At 46.5% G+C, this 20114-nt stretch overlaps 1 protein-coding gene across 3 annotated transcripts; it reads left to right on the top strand.

Annotated features, from left to right (window-relative positions):
• Positions 1–11233: 11233 nt before the first annotated feature.
• slc25a4 (solute carrier family 25 member 4) lies at positions 11234–20100 on the top strand. Of its 3 annotated transcripts, none has more exons than XM_061830377.1 (5): positions 11234–11423; positions 11949–12138; positions 16454–16940; positions 18768–18908; positions 19027–20100. In XM_061830377.1, exons 2-5 carry the CDS (start codon positions 11962–11964, stop codon positions 19182–19184), a joined length of 963 nt encoding a protein of 320 aa, XP_061686361.1. In that variant the 5' UTR covers positions 11234–11423; positions 11949–11961; the 3' UTR covers positions 19185–20100. The 3 variants fall into 3 exon arrangements, with proteins under 3 accessions (XP_061686361.1, XP_061686363.1, XP_061686362.1); XM_061830379.1 differs by lacking the exons at positions 11234–11423; positions 11949–12138 and adding exons at positions 13017–13108; positions 15440–15571; XM_061830378.1 differs by lacking the exons at positions 11234–11423; positions 11949–12138 and adding an exon at positions 15375–15571.
• The last annotated feature ends 14 nt before the right edge of the window (positions 20101–20114 follow it).

Below are 20114 nucleotides of genomic sequence, written 5' to 3'. Positions count from 1 at the left end.
TTGTTATCTTTTGGAAAGAAAAGGGGGAAAAAAAAAAAGGAGGCCAGAGCGAGCTCCGGCGTTCGTCACCTTTTCCGCACTTGGCAAGCGCTCGGCAATCCCGGCGCGATGCCATCAGATTATGCAAATCCACGCGAGTTCCCCCCCGATTCAACGCTACCTCCATTTAGGGGGCAACGTATCGGAGGCAGAAGTGAATGGAGCCACACAAGAGGCGGTGTCTTAACAGGAGAGGGTGGGGGGGGTGGGGGGGGGGGGGGGCAAGATGAGGGGGGGGGGGTCAAAGGCATCTTCGCATAGAAATGAAAACGTCTTGAATACTGTACTAAACAACGTCCCACTGCGGACTGCCGTCTCTGTCACGCCCTCGCATTGATTCCGCTTTCTCGTTTGGATGGGAACAAGGAGCCGCCGTTTATTTGAAGCAGCCTTTGCCAAATGTTTTAAGCAACCCCCCCACACCCCCGCCCCGCAGAGTTGGCACACCGCCGCGCAACCCTTACACAAATAAACACAAACAACAGAAAGTCAAAACAAAAGCGTCTTGCGATGCGAAAGAATGTCAGTTTCGTTTAAAGACAACATCCAAGCCTCTTTAAAATGATCACATTTTTTTTCTTCTTAAATTTGTCATTCATTGCATTTATTTCTGTCACTTTAAAAAAGTTATGTCTGAAATGAGTTGTTTTCTTAAACAGCGACGCCTCGGTTCTCCACCGCAATCCGTTCCAGAAAACGGTTCGAGAAGTGATTTGTTCGAAAACCGAATCGATGTCTCCCATTACAATGAATGAAAAAAGAAATAATGCGTTCCAAGTCTAAAAAAGTAGGCTTTTTTAAAGCATTTTTTAGCCTTTTCTGATAATAAACTGCATAGTAGAGATACATGTATAGTTTAAATACTTATTGTAATAAAATAATTTGGGTAGGTCAGTTGTTATTTCCGGGTTTTTTCAGCGGTGTGGGAATTCACAACAAAGCACGTCGTGCCACACGCAGTATGTCATTTCCAGTTTTTTTTTTCGGTGGTGTTCGAGTACCGATGTTGGTTCAAAAACAAAAGTAAAAAAAAAATCTCAAAATTTTTGTTCCAAAATTATTTGTTTGAAAATCGGGACGTTCGGGAACCGAGGCTTTACTTTATTATTATTATTATTATTATTGCATAGTTTTCTGTGCGGTATGGTAATTTTAGAGTGTCGAATTAATTAATCGAATTAAATTTATGTTTTTGGGATCCGGGAGGATCCGGTCATTGCCCAGAGAAAACCCACGCAGGCACGGAGAGAACATGCAAACTCTACACAAGCGGGTTCGGGATCAAACCCAGGACCTCAGAACTGTGAGGCCAATGCTTTCCAGCTGATCCACCGTGATACCTAGGAAATGGTACACACCAACCCCCTAAATAAAATAAATAAATAAATAAATTTTACAGTAGCTATGTTGAATTTGGACTATTTTGAAGGCATATGACTATAATAATGCATACAAATTTTATTTATCCTTCAACGGGCCACATAAAATGATGTGGGGGGCTGGATGTGGCCCCCGATCCTTGAGTTTGACACCTGCTGAGTGCTATTGTTTCTAATTTAAAAAAAAAATTGCGTTGCAAACCTTTTAAAAATACATTTTTCCCTCCTATTATGAAACATTTACATTGATATTAACAATCCACCTGCTAATCTCGGTAAGGCTAAGAATTAATTTGGAAAAAAAAAACACTTGTAGTCATAATTTGACCCGGACGTTATGAGGATATTCTTTGGCTTGGGTCAAAATGGAGCCGCAACACGCTTAAGTGGACGTGTAAAATGATAATTATGGATTAAGGGTTATGAAGGTGTCGTGGGAGTCCTGCTTCGGTGGACCCCTTTAAAACTAAAAAATAAAAACATCACGCTTCAGTGGCGAGAAGAACATACGAAATGCGACAACGTCAATCGGGAGAACTCAACTTTGGACTCAAGTCTTTGGTGCACTCAATGGCCGCATGAGTAGTATTTGTGTATCTGTGCGTGCGCGTTTAAGACGCGCCGAGGCACCTGACATCATTGACGCCACGGCCGAGGGGGCTGAAGGGAAAATAAAACCGCGGGGGTCCTAATGTGCTCCGCGTGCGCTTGGCTGGACTCACGCGGGGCCAAAAGTGCCACGTCCGGCCCCCTTTTTTTTTTTTTTTTTTTTTTGGGCGGCCGCTTGACGGCTGCTCCGCCGTATTTGTCCGTGTCCGGGGGGCGCCCCCCCTCCGCCTCCCCGGGGGTCACCGTGCGAGTGACCCGTCCGGAGGGCAGACAAGTAAGATTGGCAGTCAAGTGAGTGAATGAACCCCCCAGTGAAAGATGCGGCTTATGGGCGAGCGCTGGCGATGTGATGCTTTGATTGAGGAGGGGGCGGGGGACGGGGGGTGAGGGGGGGGGGGTCGGATTTTGCTCCATCAACGGGCAGAAGCAAAGAAAGACAGCAAGCTGAAGAATAATGTTTGTTTATTGGGTTTTTTTTTTTGGGGGGTGGCGGGGCACCAAGTGTTCAAACCCCGCTGACCCCGCTTGACCTCACTTGCGGCCCTCTCAGCAGGGGGGCCGTGTCGGACATGGCAACATGTTGCAATGCTACACATGCGGGGCGACCCCCGCGAAGGTCATACGCATCACCCGGGCAGTGAGGAGCGTAACGGTGGGGGGGGGGGGGGTAACAATCTCATTTTGGTCTTGGGCCACATTGCAGTTCTGGTTTCCCAAAGAGGGCCGGCATGACTGTGAAAACAGAAAGAGTTTTCAAAGTTTTAATACCTTAGCTTAGCTTAACATAGCAACAACATGGTAGCATGAACAGGGCTGGTAAAGAAAAACAAAAAAAAAAAACATACTAGTAAAAAAAAAAAAAAAAAAACAGCCGCACCACAGGTACACGTCACGAGGTTGTAGCCAAATGCAGGACTCCAAGACGAGGACATGATGTTAGGAGTGGTTTTTTTCAAGGAACTTCTCTAGATCAGACGGGTTTCTGGGCTGTCGCTGAGAAACACGGACTTTCAGCTCCTTCCAAAGATTTTCTATTGGGTTTAGGTCTGGAGACTGGCTAGACCACGCCAGAACCTTGATATGCTTCTTAGGGAGCCACTCCTTGGTTTTCCCGGCTGTGTGCTTCGGGTCATTGTCATGTTGAAAGACCCAGCCACGACCCAACTGAGGGAAAGAGGTTGTTCCCCAAAATCTCACATTACATGACCGCGGTCATCCTCTCCTTGATGCAGTGCAGTCGTCCTGTCCCATGTGCAGAAAACACCGCCAAAGCATGATGCTACCACCCCATCCTTCACAGTAGGGATGGTGTTCTCGGGATGGAACTCATCATTTGTCTTCCGCCAAATAGAATTATGACCAGAAAGTTCCATTTTGGCCTCATCTGACCACAAAACTTTCTCCCATGACTCCTCTGTACCCTCCAAATGGTCACTGGCAAACTTAAGACAGGCCTTGACATGTGCTGATTTAAGCAGGGGAACCTTCCGTGCCACGCATGACGTCTTAGTGTATTACCAACCAAGTCACCTTGGAAACGGTGGTCCCAGCTCTTTTCAGGTCATTGACCAAGTCCTGTCGCGTAGTCCTGGGCTGAATATTCACCATCCTAAGGATCATTGAGACCCCACGAGGTGATCTCTTGCATGGGGCTCCACTCCGATTGACATTGACCGTCATGTTTAGCTAATGATTGCTCCAACAGTGGACCTTTTTTCACCAAACGACAATTTCTCCGTAGCCGTTTCCAGCCACGTGGAGTTGTACAATTTTGTCTCTGGTGTCTTTGGACAGCTCTTTTGTCTCGGCCATGTTACAAGTTTGAGTCTTACTGATTGTGTGGGGTGGACAGGTGTCTTTATGCATCTGATTCAGGATAATACATGGAGTGGAGGTGGACTTTTAAAAGTGGACTAACAGGGGTTCAAATACTTATTTGCAGCTGGAGCACGCAAATAAATCGTTAAAAAAAATCATACATTGTGATTTCTGGATTTTTCTTTTTAGATGACCTCTCTCACAGTGGACATGCACCTACGATGAAAATTTCAGACCCCTCCATGATTTCCAAGTGGGAGAACTTGCAATACGGCAGGGTGTTCAAATACTTCTTTTCTTCCCTGTAATTCAGCGCAAAAGTTTGGATCGAAGCAAACAAACAATGATGTCGTCATCCCCGATTCCCAAACATTTCCCAGGGATGTCGTCAGTCGGCGATCTTTCCCCGATTCTCAAATCCAGCTGCGGCGGGTGGGGGTGGGGGGGGGGGTCCCGGGCTAGGATTAGAGCCACACAACAAGCCCCTCGTTTTGTGCGGAGAAGACACCCACAGATAACTTTGTGAATGGCTGCTCACTCTTTTTCTCTCGCCGTCTCCTCACTGCGAACGTGGGGTTTATTTAAAAAAAAAAAAAAAAGGGGGCACTAACAAGATGCACATTTTTACACTGAAAACTGTTATTGTTCGGACTCCTAATCTGGCCCACCATCCGAGAAGAGAGCGAGGGTGGGGATCGGGGAGGGTCTGTAAGGGGCAGCGGGGTGGGCCGGTTGGCTTTAAAGAGAAGAAGGGATCAGTTGGGAAGTGTCCAATGGATGTTTCTCTTTCCTCTATGGGAGGAACTTTGTTTCGGACGCCCGTCTTTGAGCGTCTGGCGCGGACGCGGTAGACGACGCCGCGTCTCCCGCGTGGCGCCGGGAGGACCCCGGCGACGGGGCCTCGCTCTTCCCTACAGCTGCGGCTCAGCGGATTAGGCGTCATCCGCGAGGCAACATTACACAAGTGGCCTTTGAACAGAAGTCACGGCTGCTATTAATGAGATGGTAATCCCTAATGGAGCTACCTCCCAGTAGTGATTATACTGACATGGGAAGAATGTCCGAAAGTCCTGGATTGCAAGTCGCCAAACAACACTGACGCTATTGTTGGGACCCTCGCACCTACTACATCCACACACACACACACACACACACACATAGACTGACACCCTCGCCTCCAACCTATGAATAAAAATGAAACCTCCCACCCCCTGAAAAATGGAAACATAGTAAAAGGGAAGGAGAGAAAGGGGGTGGGATCGCACGGGAGGATAAACAAAGTGTCTTGCTCGGGATCAGTCGGGGTATTTCTCCCGACGCGGTTCCCACACGCTGACACGGACACGTCCTGTCGCGGATGCTTCCCGTCCCGTCCTACCGGGGACCACACAAACACTCGGCGATTCCGTCGTTAATCTGCGCTCGCGCAGTGGCCGACGAGGCTGGCTGAATGAGGTGGGGGGTCGGGTCCAGGGGGTGGTGGGAGTGTATCTGTTTGACTGAGTAAATGTTCTCTGTTGCATCAACTCGGGCTCACTCAGCTGGACCATTCAACATGAAATCTGTCCTCGTTTAGGACTCAAGTCAACGAGCGCTGCATTCGCTTGTCGGTCCAATACGGAACAAAAATATAAGCACCCCATCAAGTTGCACCGCAGACCATTTCAACATCTTTGCCGTCGACCATCCACCAACAGATTGTGAAATGAATCTTCGGACAAAGCCGCCTTGTGGCCCCATCCTGCCTCAGAGTCTGCATAGTCCGATTTGCTCCAGTCTCCACGGAGATCTTCAGCAGGTCTCCGGAACTACGCAAAGTACCAACCTGTTTCAAACGTTCCATCATCATCCCGGTGCCCGAGAAACCTGCAATCTTGGGTCTGAATGACTACAGGCCTTTTGCCTTGACATCTGCGGTCATGAAGTCCTTTGAACGCCTCGTCCTGGACCACCCCAAGACCGTCACAGGTCCCCGGCTGGGTCCACTGCAGTTTGGCTACCAAGCTAACAGGTCCGCGGATAATGCGGTCAACGTGGGTCTGCATTTCATCCTTGAACACCTCGAAAGCATAAGAACCTATGTGAGGATCCTGTTCGTGGACTTCAGCTCTGCATTTAACCCCATCGTCCCTGAACTCCTCTCCTCCAAGCTTCTCTAGCTCAGCGTCTCGCTTGCCATCAGCATCGGGGCACCCCAAGGTTGTGTCCTCTACCTGCTGCTTTTCTCACTCTACACAAAAAACTGCACCCCAGCGCACCCGGCTGTTAAACTGATGACACCACAGTCATCGAGCTCATGAAAGACAGTGACAGGTCTGCGTATTTACAGGAAGTGTAGAAGCTGGAGCTCTGTTGTGCTCAACACAATCTGGACCTGAAAGCACTAAAGACTTTTGAGATTATTGTGGACTTCAGGAGGTGCTTCACCACAGCTACCCCTCATCCTCTCCAACTGTCTTGCGTCAACTGTCTAGACATTCAAGTTCCTGGGAATTACAGTCTCAGGGGACCTGAATCGGGAGACAAACAACACCATGCTCAAGAAAAGCCAGGCAAAGGATGTACTTCCTGTGGTTTCAGAGGAAGGAAGCACTGGCTGGCACGAGAACTGCTGAGACAGTTCTACACAGCGGTCATCCAATCAGTACTGTGTACCTCCATCACAGTCTGGTTTGGGGCCGAGACAGACCGCTTTACGCTGTTGTTGTCGCTCGCGGCTGAGTACGCTGCATACTGTCATACATACTGTCGGGGAATCTGTAGTTATTTAGAAGCGATCCGCATGTCATCTAACTGTGGCTTGAAACGATAAGGTAATATCGCCTCGGTCACTTCACTCGATTGTGAGATGTTCTCTTCTTCGAAAAATCCGAAAATCTCAGTTGTTCCTCTCCCGTAGCAGGCGCCACTACGTGTCTTCAATGGCGAATGTCCCGGTGTAACATCTGCTGACGACATTGCAGGCAATATGGCTGCCACTGGGATGTCAAATGAGACTTCCGTAACTTTGCGCATGGATGACGCGCTCTCCGTTCATATTTATTTTTTCGTATAGACATTGAAGGGTAATGATGTTGTATGTATTTTTCACCACAATATCTGTTTTACGGCAGTGGCCCTTTAAAGTCCCGCCGGTGTCGAACACAAGCTCTGGCGTCCGGTAAGTCGGACGTGCGACCGAGGACGAGGTCGCCTCGCAAAGTTGCCGCGATGGCAAACGCGCCGGCAAACCGCATTTAAACCGTCCCTTTTTTTTTTTTTTGTTTTGGAACCATCAGGCCTCGCGCCCGGCTTGCATTGTCGCCGGGCTTGACCGATATGTCAAAGTTGAGGACGGGGCGGAAAAAGCGGAGAAAGGAAATACCACACAGGCGCTGACACAGGGATCAATCCCATTGGTGTCGTTTTAGCATTTGGACGTTTTGAATAAAAATGAGCGCGCTAGACGGTGGAGCGGTTTGATTAGGCCCAAGCAAAAGCCTGCGGGCCTCCATTCTCTGCTGCCTCAGCGGCTCAAGAAAAGTCTTCTTTTGCTCCCCTTTCACACGTCCCGTCCTCGCTTGCCCACTGTTGGTATTACAAAATCCCCTTTCACTCGCACCCTTGTCACCTGTCAGCTAAGCCCGGCCCGTTTGCAAGGTCTTTATCCTCCGTGCCCGCACACACACTCACTCGCAGATACGCCGACGCAAATCCCAAACGCACACACGCCCACCCACTCGCCCCCTCGCCCGCACGCTGAAACCGCATGTCTGAGAGCTGTTACTCTTGCATTTCAAATTCATTACCCCTCGTCGCAATGCGCCGAGGCCCTCGTGCCGTTGAGCAAAGTGTAAAAATAAATCTGGTGACGAGCCCCTCCGGCTCGAGTGTCACGTTTTTTCCATCTGTTATTAATTAATTGAATGAAAAAAAAAAAGGAGAAACAAAGTTACTTAAAAACAATTTATATATTTATTGTCATTGTTTTTAATTGCTTCAATCACATTTTGCTAACAACTTTATTAAAATTATAGTTACATTCTCACTGTTAATATTAATATTCCCAAAGGGAATTTTTTATTCATATTTTTTCCTTAAAATATAATTTGGAAAATTACTTTTCTGATTTCATATAAAAATGCCAGAAATGTTTTTTTTTCATCATATAACATTCAAATTACATTTCCACTTTTAATTGAAACGCAACAACCATATAAATTGTTGAAAATCAAAAAATATATAAATTATTTTCAATAATAATAATAACCTGAAAAAGTAACAATGAAATAATATAAAAATAATAATTCTCATTATTATTATTACTTTCTGGGATGTCGGTTTCAACTTTTTTCCGAGGGTTATATTTTAATTCATTAATTTTTCAGGAAAATCAATACATTTGTTTGGAAAAAGGATCATTATTTTCCTTTTCTAATCTTAATCCATCATGAGTGACATTTCGTAAACATTAATGATCGTTGTTCTCTGCATTAAATGCAAACGCCCCCTGCCCCCATTTTATAATTTTATAAAAAAAAATAAAATAAAAATGCATGCATTCATTCGTTGAGGTATTACTAATAAACACAGTTTGTTGAGGTATTATACCTCAGGAATATGGTTATATTCAGGCCCATTCCCTTCAAATATGTCCACTTCAACAATAAGGATGTACCTATGGCATTGTGATTGCTCATATGTGCGATCTGTATGATGTATTGTTTTCTATTTTATCTCTGTTGGTTATTATGGTGTAATAAAGCAGTACTGTATGTTAAATTGCATCCATCCATTTTTGGGACCGCGAGAACTGCACAGCATTCATTCCAAAGCCAAAGAAGAAATCTGATGAGTCAATTCTGAGCACAGCCCCATCCCAGTTATACAGTAAGTGGGTGTGCATACTTGTGCAACCACAATATCTCACTTGTTTGATTCTAAATCACTCTTGGAAACATTTTTTTCAACTGAGTTTTACAAGTTATCGCCACAGTAATGGTGGAAAAAGCGTGGAAAAGATTTATCTTGCTTTCATTTCTTCATATTAGAAAGACCTGCCGTTTGAACTGGGGTGTGTTAACTTTTTCTGTCCCGATTGTATTCATTTCGGCACGGCAGCTGTACAAATGGGATCCTAAGCCGCGAGGACTCCTCCCGTGTCGCCCGGGCGTGCCCCCGGCGGCCGGCCCTCATTAACCCGCCGCCGGACATAAACACACTGGGGTCACGGGGTCAATCGGGCCTTCTCCGCGCCCGTCGACACAAGATGGACGCACAAGCTGGGCCTGATCCCTCAATCAATACGTCAGCGATGCATTGTCCAGGGACGCAAATGGATTTATCAGTACTCGCACGTGTATGAAGACGTCCTCTTGTGCCACAACTTACGCGCTTTTTATTTGACAGCGTCAAATTAGTCAAAGCTATGGAACTTTGCAATATAATAAAATATGTCAACATCTTAATATAAATATCACATTGTCACAGAATTGGTGGAAAATGAAACATTTAAATATTTTTTTTTTTATTTCTCATCTTCCTGACATGTTACATTATAGATCGAAATATATTCTTTAATCCTTCCTGATTTGATAATATTGGCCAAAACAGAATCAATATGAAAAAAAAGTCTTCATGAGAGGCAAATATGTATCTTTGGAAAATGAAAATCTTTTTTTTTTTGTCTACATGTGTTGTCGCACAGATTGTGCTCAAAAACCGTTTACCAAAATTGGTACAATGCCACACATTTGATGCTACTTCCTTTAGCCCGTCTAATGCTAATCTGCATTGTGTGTTAGCACAAAGCGAGTGGACTTTTGTAATGTTTGTGCTTTGATTAAAATACACAACTTGCAGTTCTCTTTGTTTGATGTTTAGCTTGACAGTAAAGTGGGCGTGGCAATCAACAGCTTGAAGCAAGCGCTTGGCCTCTTTTGCATTGCACCTCCAAAAATTTGCAAGTTGATAAAGTATAACCTGTATACCGTTAAATGTTTCCTCTCATGTCCAATGTTGTTTTTGTGACGGTGATATTTATTAGATTTTTTTAACAAACTTCCTTTATAAAAATGTATTGGACATATGCAGAGGACGGGAAACAAAAGAAACAAAACAAATGGTTTTAATGCAATGGACCTTTCCGACCTGTCACTCACTCGTACAGTAATAGCCAATCAGAAAGCCGCATTGTCTTAACCCCTGGCTTGACACGCCCCTCTCGCAATGCTGGTTGTCAGTAGCGTGCGCTTGGAAAAGTTAATGTCACGAAGAAAATGGTCCTCACATTCGCTTGGGGAACGTGCAATTCGGCATTTGGGGGAAAAAAAAAACATACCGCAATATTATCTGGAATACGCGATAGAGAATCCACTTCAAACCGAAGCTTGGAAGTTTGTGGGAGATGGCAACTGTAGCTAAGGGGCGGAGCTTCAGATCGCCAGTCGGAAAGGTGCATTGGGGCGTTGGCCCATTTTCAAAATTCTCAATTTGATCTCAATATTTGCTATTTTTTTACTTGCTCTGATCATAGTTGGACTGTTTTGTTTATTGTCAAGTAACTGTTAACATTTTTTTACATTTATACATGTTAATGAATACCTATCTGTCGGTGTCAATCATAATTGAGTGCCCCCCCCTCCCATAGAATCCATCATGAAACTTATATTGCACCTCAAGTGTACCCAATGAAGTGTCCTGTGAGTCCATTTCCAAGCTGTAAAGAGCACAACGCGTTTTCTAAGTGTCGCCCGCTTTGTCTTCAACTGATCTCGTTACCCCGAAGATGGACTGTGAGCGACGTGGACTTTTGTCTCCTTCATCCAATTTGCTGGCGTCGCTGAGCAAAGTTGTGCTTGCGCGGCGTGCCTGACAAACTCCCAAATCGGGCCACACAAAAGGGAGCACACGATGTTAGCTAGCAAGAGCCGCAACAAGCACGCGCACCGCATTTCTGTACTTTGATCCACTTTGGTTCGCTCAACGTTGCTTTTCCTTTGCTGCTGGTACCGCCGCTGTCTTTCATTGTCCCCGCGCCAAATGAAATACTGGAAAAATAACAAAAAACAATCATGAAAAGCACTCGCGAATGTGACTGGATGACTCGAAGTGGGCCGCGACATGGCCTCGGGTTTCCTTGGTGTTCGGACACCGAGAATTGGGTCGAAAACCGAAGCTTTTTTAACGCAGATTTTTTGGGTCGAAAACCGATTTGTGCAACTGCCGAGATGTTCGAATTTGTCACGAGCTGGGCTGGAGTACTGCCAGGAGAGGAGTGGCCTGGTCACCGCTCCTGGCACTCGTCACGGCTGTTGCACATTCGGCACGTTAATTGACCGTGTATTTATTCTGGAGTTTTCGTCACGGGCATTTGCCACTTCGTTGAGTTTGCACCGGGTCACGGGGTGCGGACACTGAAATAAAACCCACTGGACATTATGCCTTTGCCTCAGACTCCTGCATTTGGGTCCTCCCCTCGCACCGATGGCTCGTGACAGAATTGCACGATTCTACTGAACATGGAACGAGGCCACGTCATCTCCCCACCCCCACCCGAAGCCCCCTCAGATTCAAGAGCCACAGCTTCGTCTTCATAAAGTGAGTAAACGAGCAACATGAGATTTTTGTGGAGGCTTCTAAATATGGAATACCACATCTACAATAACCTCAAACCGAAGCAGAAGGTACCAAAAGACATTCGGACTGTCCATTGGGGTGGACTTCTTCATAATCAAAATTGCCAAATGAAGTCTATAATCAACATAAATCTGTTGGTCATTATCAAGGGAAGAGAAAACGAGGTGACGTTCGATGCATCTGAATACGAGAAAGCGACGTTAGCGTCGATCCAAGGAGATGAAATGAGAGAACGCTGCTGTGACGGCCGGAGCTGAAAAGTCTACTTGTGATTACTGCGCATGCTCGTATATTTTATAAACTTCCGGCCAGTCTGAAACATCCCCACCCATGCTTCAGCGTGTGCCATTCAGCAACTTGTCGCCGAGTGTTCAAGCTCGCTACGGATGTCCCAGAAAGACGAACACACAGCGAACGTACATATATGTGAATATCAAGTTTTGTTTTAAGGTTAGAATATAATGTATGTTTGCTCCCTCTATGTAGAAGGAGGGGAACTATGAGACCGGGGGACTTCCCAGTAAGCGTCTGCTGCGTACCCAGAGTTCCCCCGTTAGTAACGCAAGCGCATTCATCGCAAGGAGACTTTTCAGCACGGGGGAACGCTCAGACCGTCACACTGGATGAAACCGTCAGAAGGAATTGGATGCCGCAGGGGATTCAACAATATCATGAGGTGAGATGCTTGATAAAACCAAATGAGATGAGATTATATCAAATTTGATGAGACAAAACAAATTGAGACGTGATCCCTTGAAGGGAGACGAAATGGAATTCGAAATTTGATCCCAGTCGATCGGTTGAGGAGATTCGATGATGCCGTTCGATGAGCTGCAAGATACGGAAAGATTTTTTAATTTAAAATTCAGCGATACAAAACGATATTTTAGAGGAAGAAAATCACTTGAGAGTAGAGATTGAGATGAAATAATAAAACATTTTAGATGAGATATACCGAGATGAAATGAGAACGAGGTTTCAAAAAGGCTGGAGTGAGGAAAACGTTGGATGATTTGTGAGTAAAAAAAATTTTAAAAAATGAAAAAAAAAAACGTCATGAGACTAATCAGAAATTAGGAGACAAAAATAGGATTAAATCAAAAGAAATCAAATTTCGATACAGCGGGATGAGACAAAATGAGAAAAGATGACAAATTGGACCGCTCTTATCTCAAGGCACCAAGGTATATATTGTCGCTCGATCTCGGAGTCATCGATTCATTCAACCGCATGAACAAAAATACAGAAACAATAAAATAACAATTAAATGTCAGTATTAAAAAATGTGCGCCTGGATGTATTCGGCCCTCAAAAACATTTTTTTTAAGTTTCATCCCAATGCAATTCGTCCTCATAGTAGTGCGAGCGTGGCACGAAGAGGCTCTCGGCCGGGGTGTGGAGTCTTTTCCAACCGCCTGACACCTGCAGCTCTTTATGCTCAAAATGCAAATCCCCCACCCCCGCCCTCACGTGATTCCCCCCCCCCTCAAACCCACAGATCTTATCAAGCCACAAAAAGATCGCGGCACTGGATATGCGGCACACACGAGAGACGGCCGTTTCTTCCGGGTTCGCGCTCAAAGGGAGTGGGCGCACACCTGTTTCCAGAACCTCTGATGAACCCCAGATAAAGTTCAAATGTTCCGGTAGGCTTTCTGATTAATGGGAGATGCAGGTTTTGAAATGAAAAAAAAAAAAAAATCGCAGTTTTGATATCATCAGAAGCAGGCGTGCAAGCAGGGTGTGCAGACTTTTTATATATGCCGCACGTGCGCAATGCAACGAGACCGTCGCTGCTGTGTTGGCAGAAATTCCCGAGGTTATTCTATACCGAGGCCGACTTGGTCAAAAGATGAATCGAGTCGGCAAAAATCGTTGCGACGATGGAGCGGAGAAGCGAGAAGCAGGTGCAGGCCGACGAGGCTGAGCCTGCTTGACGGTCGGCCGGCCGGCCGGCCGGCAGGCTGCGCGCGGTGCTCACGTGAGGGCGACGCTCAATCCCCCGACAAACCTTCTGGGGGGCGGTGCGGGGTGAGGGTGGGAGTTGGGCTTTACTCAGTGAGGCCCAATAAAGTGCTGCGTTATATCTGTTAAAGTGTCACTTGTCTGAAAGTTCCCTCTCAGCTCTTTGGTGCCAACACCTGGCTGTGGTGGGAAGTTCATTGTAAACAGCTCCACCTTGTGGCTCTCTAATAAAATCCATTTAATATTATGCAGCTCAAGGGCCAGCTTTTTTTTTTTTTAATTTGCCAAATATTGACATTACTAAGAATCCAGCAATATTTGTTGGATTAATTTATCATATTTTTTTATTTAAAAGGGGGATTTAGAATTGAATTTTTATTTATTATTCTGCATTTTGTGTGTATGTGGGGGGGGTGGTCGATAGTAAAACAAGATTTTAGTAAAGTGAACTATTTCACATAATGGCTGTGATGGGTGAAAAAAAATATTTTCCCCCCCACACAGGACCAGGTTACAAATTTTTTTTCCATCCTTAATAAATTAAATTAGTATTGAAAAACATCACGTTAAGTTCGCTTTAATTATATTTGTGTGATAATTACATTTGTTTTATTATCTTAAATGAAACAGTGGCGAAACAATGCAAAAATATATGTTTTTTTTTGGGGGGGGGGCAACAATTTTTCACGGCATTGTAAGCGATCATTTTTAGCCTTTTGGACACGTGTACCAAATGAAGTGACCGGTGAGTGCGGTCGAGGGACGCCACCGTGTGGTGAAAACGCGTAGCTGCATCAGCCTTGAGGTGGAGGGTTACCGTGTTGTTCACCTGAATACTATCCATCCGTCCATCCATTTGTTGAGCCGCTTATCCTCACGAGGGTCGCGGGGGGTGCTCGAGCCAATCACTCACGGTAGGCGGGGTACACCCTGAACTGGTCGCCAGCCAATCACAGGGCACATGGAGGCACACAACAGTCACCCTCACAATCACACCTAGGGGCAATTTGAAGTGTCCAATTAATGTTGAATGTTTTGGGGATGTGGGAGGAGATCGGAGTGGCCGGAGAAAACTACACAGGCAGATCAATCAAATCACCATCGGAACACTTTATCAGCTACTCTGAGTAAACGTTTTTGGGGTTTTTTTTTTGGGAAGATTTTTAACTGGGGGCACGGTGGAGAAGCAAGTAAATGATTGGCCTCACAGTTCTGAGGTCCCAGGTTTGATGGGTTTCCTCCGGGCACTGCGTTTTCCTCCCACATCCCAAAAACAATAATTGAACACTCTAAATTGCCCATAGGTGTGATTGTGAGTGCGGCTGTTTGTCTCTATGTGACCTCTGATTGGCTGGCGACCAGTTCAGGGTGTACTCCGCCTCCTGCCCGTTGACAGTTGGACTAGGCTCTCGCACTCCCCGCGTCCCTCGTGGGGATAAGCGTCAAAGAAAATGGATGGATTTTTAACTCCGACAAGTCAATCGCTGTACAAGGCAAAGCCAACAAGACATTCCCTCAAGTTTTGTCGCGTCGACTTTGCGGCCTGTTGAGCATCATCGAGCAGCCCCGCAGGAGCCTCTAAAAGCCAAAGAAAAAGGAAACACAGAAACTTGGCTTTGGTACCGAATAGTTTGAAATCCAGAAGGTGAATGAGTTCTACTTCGGTCCAAATGTACAGCTCGAATGTTCGGCCATGTTTGTCTATACCCGATTTGGATCCCCGTCTTTTCCGAGCCTTGCACGTGTCCTTCAAAAACGACCCCCCCAACCCCACCCCCACCCCCACCTCCGACTTCCTCGTGAACTTCGACCTCGGATATGTCCTTAACTTCGTATGCGGGTTCGACCGGCCGCGGATCCATCAGCTCCGAATTCTCGCGATATACGACCCCTCTCCCTCCCTCCTTCCCCATATACAGTATTAATACGCGCGTGCAGGGGGGTGCGCACCGTCCACTCGGAACCGCGTCGACTCCCCGGGAGGATCTGAGCGCAGTGTGGTCTCCCAAAAGGTCTCGTGGAAGCGCGCAGCCATGTCGGACGCGGTGATCAGTTTCATGAAGGACTTCTTGGCCGGTGGCGTGGCCGCCGCCATCTCCAAGACGGCCGTGGCGCCCATCGAGAGAGTCAAACTCTTACTGCAGGTGAGGGAACGATCAACTGTGAGCACGATTCCAAATATCAATGCCGTGCGTAATGCGTGCGTCATTTATGGAGCCGGGCCCAAGTCACCGAGCACATTTGAGAGCGGAACGTGTGCGTAAAAGTGAAGAGAATGGCGCAAGACTGAGTGTTGGAATGGTTCAGGTTACGCTTCCCGTGCGTAATTTGTGCGTAAAAGCTGCCGTTCAAATGAAGCTCATTTTTTTTAATATACTTTTTATTATTTTTACGCACAGCGTTGCTGGCGCCGACGCTGCCGAGTTGCGCGAATCCGTGTGCGCCGCCGCCATTCAAGCCCCCGACGGCCAAACTTTCATCCAGCTCAGACGTAGCGGAAAGTGACGCGCTAAATTTAACTCGGGAGGTGAAACTTCATCCTCGCGCCGTTCTCGGGTGACGCTCGGAGGAAAATTATAAAAAAAAAAATATCGGCAAGTGACAAATAGAGGTCAGTGTGATGCTGTACTGTGTTATTTTTCATTTTTTAAACAGAAGTAGTGCGTATAATAAATGGGGTGGCACGGGGGAGCAGCCGGTAAAGCCTCGGCCTCACATTTCTGAGAACTTGGGTTCAATCCCGCATGTTCTCCCCAAGCCTGCGTGCACTCCGGTTTCCTCCCACATCCCAAAAACATGAAACATTAATTGGACACTCTAAATTGCCCCTCGGTGCGATTGCGAGTGCGACTGTTTGTCTGTCTCCATGTGCCCTGCGATTGGCTGAAAACCAGTTCAGGGTGTACCCACCCTCCTGCCCGTTGACAGCTGGGATAGGCTCCAGCACTCCCTGCGACCCTCATGAGGATAAGCAGCAAAGAAAATGGATGGATATAATAAATGGACTCCATTATTTTTCTGTTCAGGTCCAGCACGCCAGTAAGCAGATCACAGCTGACATGCAGTACAAGGGCATCATCGACTGTGTGGTGCGAATCCCGAAGGAGCAAGGCTTCCTGTCCTTCTGGAGGGGCAACCTGGCCAACGTCATCCGGTACTTCCCCACCCAGGCCCTCAACTTCGCCTTCAAAGACAAGTACAAGAAGATCTTCCTGGGCGGCGTGGACCAGAAGACGCAGTTCTGGCGCTACTTCGCCGGCAACCTGGCGTCGGGCGGCGCGGCGGGCGCCACCTCGCTGTGCTTCGTCTACCCCCTGGACTTCGCCAGGACGCGGCTGGCCGCCGACATCGGCAAGGGCGCGGCCGAGAGGGAGTTCACCGGCCTGGGGAACTGTATCACCAAGATCTTTAAGACGGACGGCCTCAGGGGGCTCTACCAGGGTTTCAACGTGTCCGTGCAGGGGATCATCATCTACAGGGCCGCGTACTTCGGCTGCTTCGACACAGCCAAAGGCAAGGAAAACGTGGTAGTGGTTCACGTAGCCGGTTCAGTTCTGGGTGTAGTCGTGAAAATTTAGGGCCGCGACGATGAACTGAATAACTTCAGTCATCCGATTACATTCGGTCGCTGCCTCAAAGCTTCAGAGGGAGGATTCCACATGGACTAATGTACTGTAGTCGCGTGCACCTCTCCTTGTAGAAGTACCGTAAGTCGGTTAGCGGGGGGCCGGGAGGAAAGAGACCGTAAACAGCCAAGGTCCAAACCTTCAGGTCCTTTCACTCTTAACCAGACAAAGTGCAATGTGCACCACCACAGCACGTCTACGATCGGCTACGCAAGGGGACGTATCGATGCTAGCGAATTGAATTTAGCCTATAGCCTGGTTAGCTTGTCAACACCCAGACTGGCTAACAGCTAAGAAAGTTAAGAGCCAGCCAACTCTACGCTCTGGTTCGCTGGCACCCACGTCACTCACCAGAAGAGGCCCCGCCTTTTAAAGCTATACACCGTCAAAGTTAACACACATTTCTGAGGATTGGGGTTGGAATTTCGGCCCCGCCTGTGTGGAGTTTGCATGTACTCCCCGTGCCTGCGTGGGTTTTCTTTGGGCACTCCGGTTTCCCCCCACATCCCAAAAACATGCGTCATTAATTGGCCACTCTAAATCGCCCCTCGGTGTGATTTGTGAATGTGGGTCTTGTCGGTGTCCGTGTGTCCTGCGATTTATCCGGCAACCAGTTCGGGGTGTACCCCGCCTCCTGCCCAATGATATACGGGATATGTTCCGGCACTCCCGCGACCCTTGTGAGGACAAGCAGCTCAGAAAACTGATGGATGGAAAACGATCAACAGCTAGCTGCAGCCCTGCATGCAATGAACAACCACATAATGTGTGGACACCTGTTAGTTGCGCTACCAAGTCACGTGTTGTAAATTAGTTGATACGCTAACTAAGCAACTACCATCACCACAAGGTAGGTATATGAACTGCACCAATTTGTAACTGACCACAAAATCGCTATGTAGCGCAATTGTACTCACATTTGTAATTTATCATGTCACCACAAGGTGGCGCCACCACATTAGTTTGTCACCATGTTACTGCTAGGTCACACAACTCCACAAATGTGTGACTGCACTAATTTGTAGTTTAGCACTGCACCGCTAGGTGGCACAACTAATAACGTACCACTTCTCTGTGAGATCAAAGCAGTACAATCATTTGCAATTTGTCATTCCTGCAAGGGAGCTCAACTGCACGACTAATTTGTAAATCACGACTTCTCCACTAGGTGGCACTGCTATAGTAACTTTACTGCTTGGTCACACAATCTCGACCACAATCCGCTCCAGAAGGCGGTTCGAGAACGGATTTGTTCAAAAACCGAATCACCCGTCGCAAGTTATTCGAATGGACAATAACAAAGCGCGTCGTGGGTGGGTCAGCTGGTCTGGCTGCGCACGTTATTTCCGGGTTTTTTTTTCGGCGGGGTGGGATTTCCCAGCAAAGCCGGTGGTGGGTCAGATGGTCTGGCTGAGCGCGGTTATTTCCGGGTTTTGGTAAGGGCGTTCGAGTACCGATTTTCATTCGAAAACTGGAGCAAAAAATCTTAGAAAACAAATTTACGAAAACAGAGGTACCAGTTGTGTAAAAATTGTGTAAAGGTCCCGAACCGTGAACATCTGGTTCAAAGGCCCAAATCCTCCCACAACTACCTTTCCTTATCCACAAAATTATCAAATATTGTTACTTCTCACCAAAATATTAGGAACAGCTTTGACTTATGAAGGCATGTCCCGTATGTGATGACTGAACCTCACCTCCTTATCCCCAACAGGAATGCTCCCTGATCCCAAGAACACACACATTGTGGTGAGCTGGATGATCGCTCAGACGGTGACGGCGGCGGCCGGCCTAGTGTCGTACCCCTTCGACACCGTCAGACGTCGCATGATGATGCAGTCCGGTCGCAAAGGAGGTGAGCTACTACACCAGGACGAGCGCCCTCCATTGGCGGCCTACGACCGCCGAGGCCGTTATCACCCCACTTTTGAGCGTACCGTCTCCGTTGACTGATGCTATCCGTTGTCGCGCAGCGGACATCATGTACAGCGGCACAATCGATTGCTGGAGGAAGATCCTCAAGGACGAAGGCGGCAAAGCCTTCTTCAAGGGCGCCTGGTCCAACGTGATCAGAGGAATGGGCGGAGCTTTCGTGCTGGTGCTGTACGACGAGATCAAGAAGTACACATAGGGCGGCGGTCGTCGCCGTGGAAACCCTCCAAGGATGCTCGCTAGTCTTAAGTCTGCGCCATCCCCAAAAAGACACTCCGCAGCCACAAAATTAGGTACACCCGCAGAATGCAGTACGTTCAATGGGACTGGATTACGCCGGTGTACCTAATGAAGTGGCCAAAGTCGACTCGGCAGCAATTGTCAGAATAAACATTTGCTGTTTCTCAACATTTGTTGCCATGGAAACCTGCTGTCAAATGAATGCAGCCCAACTTACATTTCAAAATAGAGGTAATTTAATGAACACTTAATGTTAACTGCACAGGGCTAGTATGTTACAATATTTTACATTACAATTAGTTTACTTTTTGAAATATGACTTATTTAACCAATACATAATTCTTATTCAACAATTTTCAACAAGACTTTTTAAAATTTGAGAATTATTGGGATCTTTATTTGGTGTCAAGTTATTTAACTGCTGCCAAAGGATTCAAAGAGGGACTAATTCCACATGCATTGAAATTTTCATTTGAACCAAATATTTTTGTTTAATGACTTTTTAATGGCAATTTTGTCATTAACCTGCTACAGATTAAAAACAAAATGGCCCTTTATTAATTTAATAAACAAGATACCGCTATACATTTTTACGTCACTATTTTGCACTGATTGCTGCAACTGAATGTCGAATTTTCACGAAAGCATTTTTCACATATTTAGATTTTGCGTTGAAAAAAAACCCCTTTACGTTCAAAATAAATTTACCGCTCTTTTCCTTTGAATTTCCCCCCAAAAGAAATCATTCCTTATTTAAAAGTAAATTAAAAAGTAGATATCCTTAATTTGTCTGTTATTATTTTTTTATGATTTAATTTTAAATTGGCACTCATAGGAGTTTTTCCACACAAACACCAAATTAATGTAAACTGCAAAAAATAACAAAATA

The sequence above is a fragment of the Syngnathoides biaculeatus genome, chromosome 9 (assembly GCF_019802595.1).
Source record: "Syngnathoides biaculeatus isolate LvHL_M chromosome 9, ASM1980259v1, whole genome shotgun sequence".
NCBI lineage: Eukaryota > Metazoa > Chordata > Actinopteri > Syngnathiformes > Syngnathidae > Syngnathoides > Syngnathoides biaculeatus.
The sequence above is the reverse complement of the archived record's forward strand: the minus strand, read 5'-3'. Positions and strand labels throughout refer to the sequence as shown.

Excerpts from the sequence above, each read along its gene's own strand:
- slc25a4 (XM_061830377.1), top strand. The coding sequence starts at position 11,962 with ATGAGACCGGGGGACTTCCCAGTAAGCGTCTGCTGCGTACCCAGAGTT. Across the intron at positions 12,139-16,453 it reads GGATTCAACAATATCATGAG|GTCCAGCACGCCAGTAAGCA; the intron begins GTGAGATGCTTG and ends TTTTCTGTTCAG. Across the intron at positions 16,941-18,767 it reads CTGCTTCGACACAGCCAAAG|GAATGCTCCCTGATCCCAAG; the intron begins GCAAGGAAAACG and ends TATCCCCAACAG.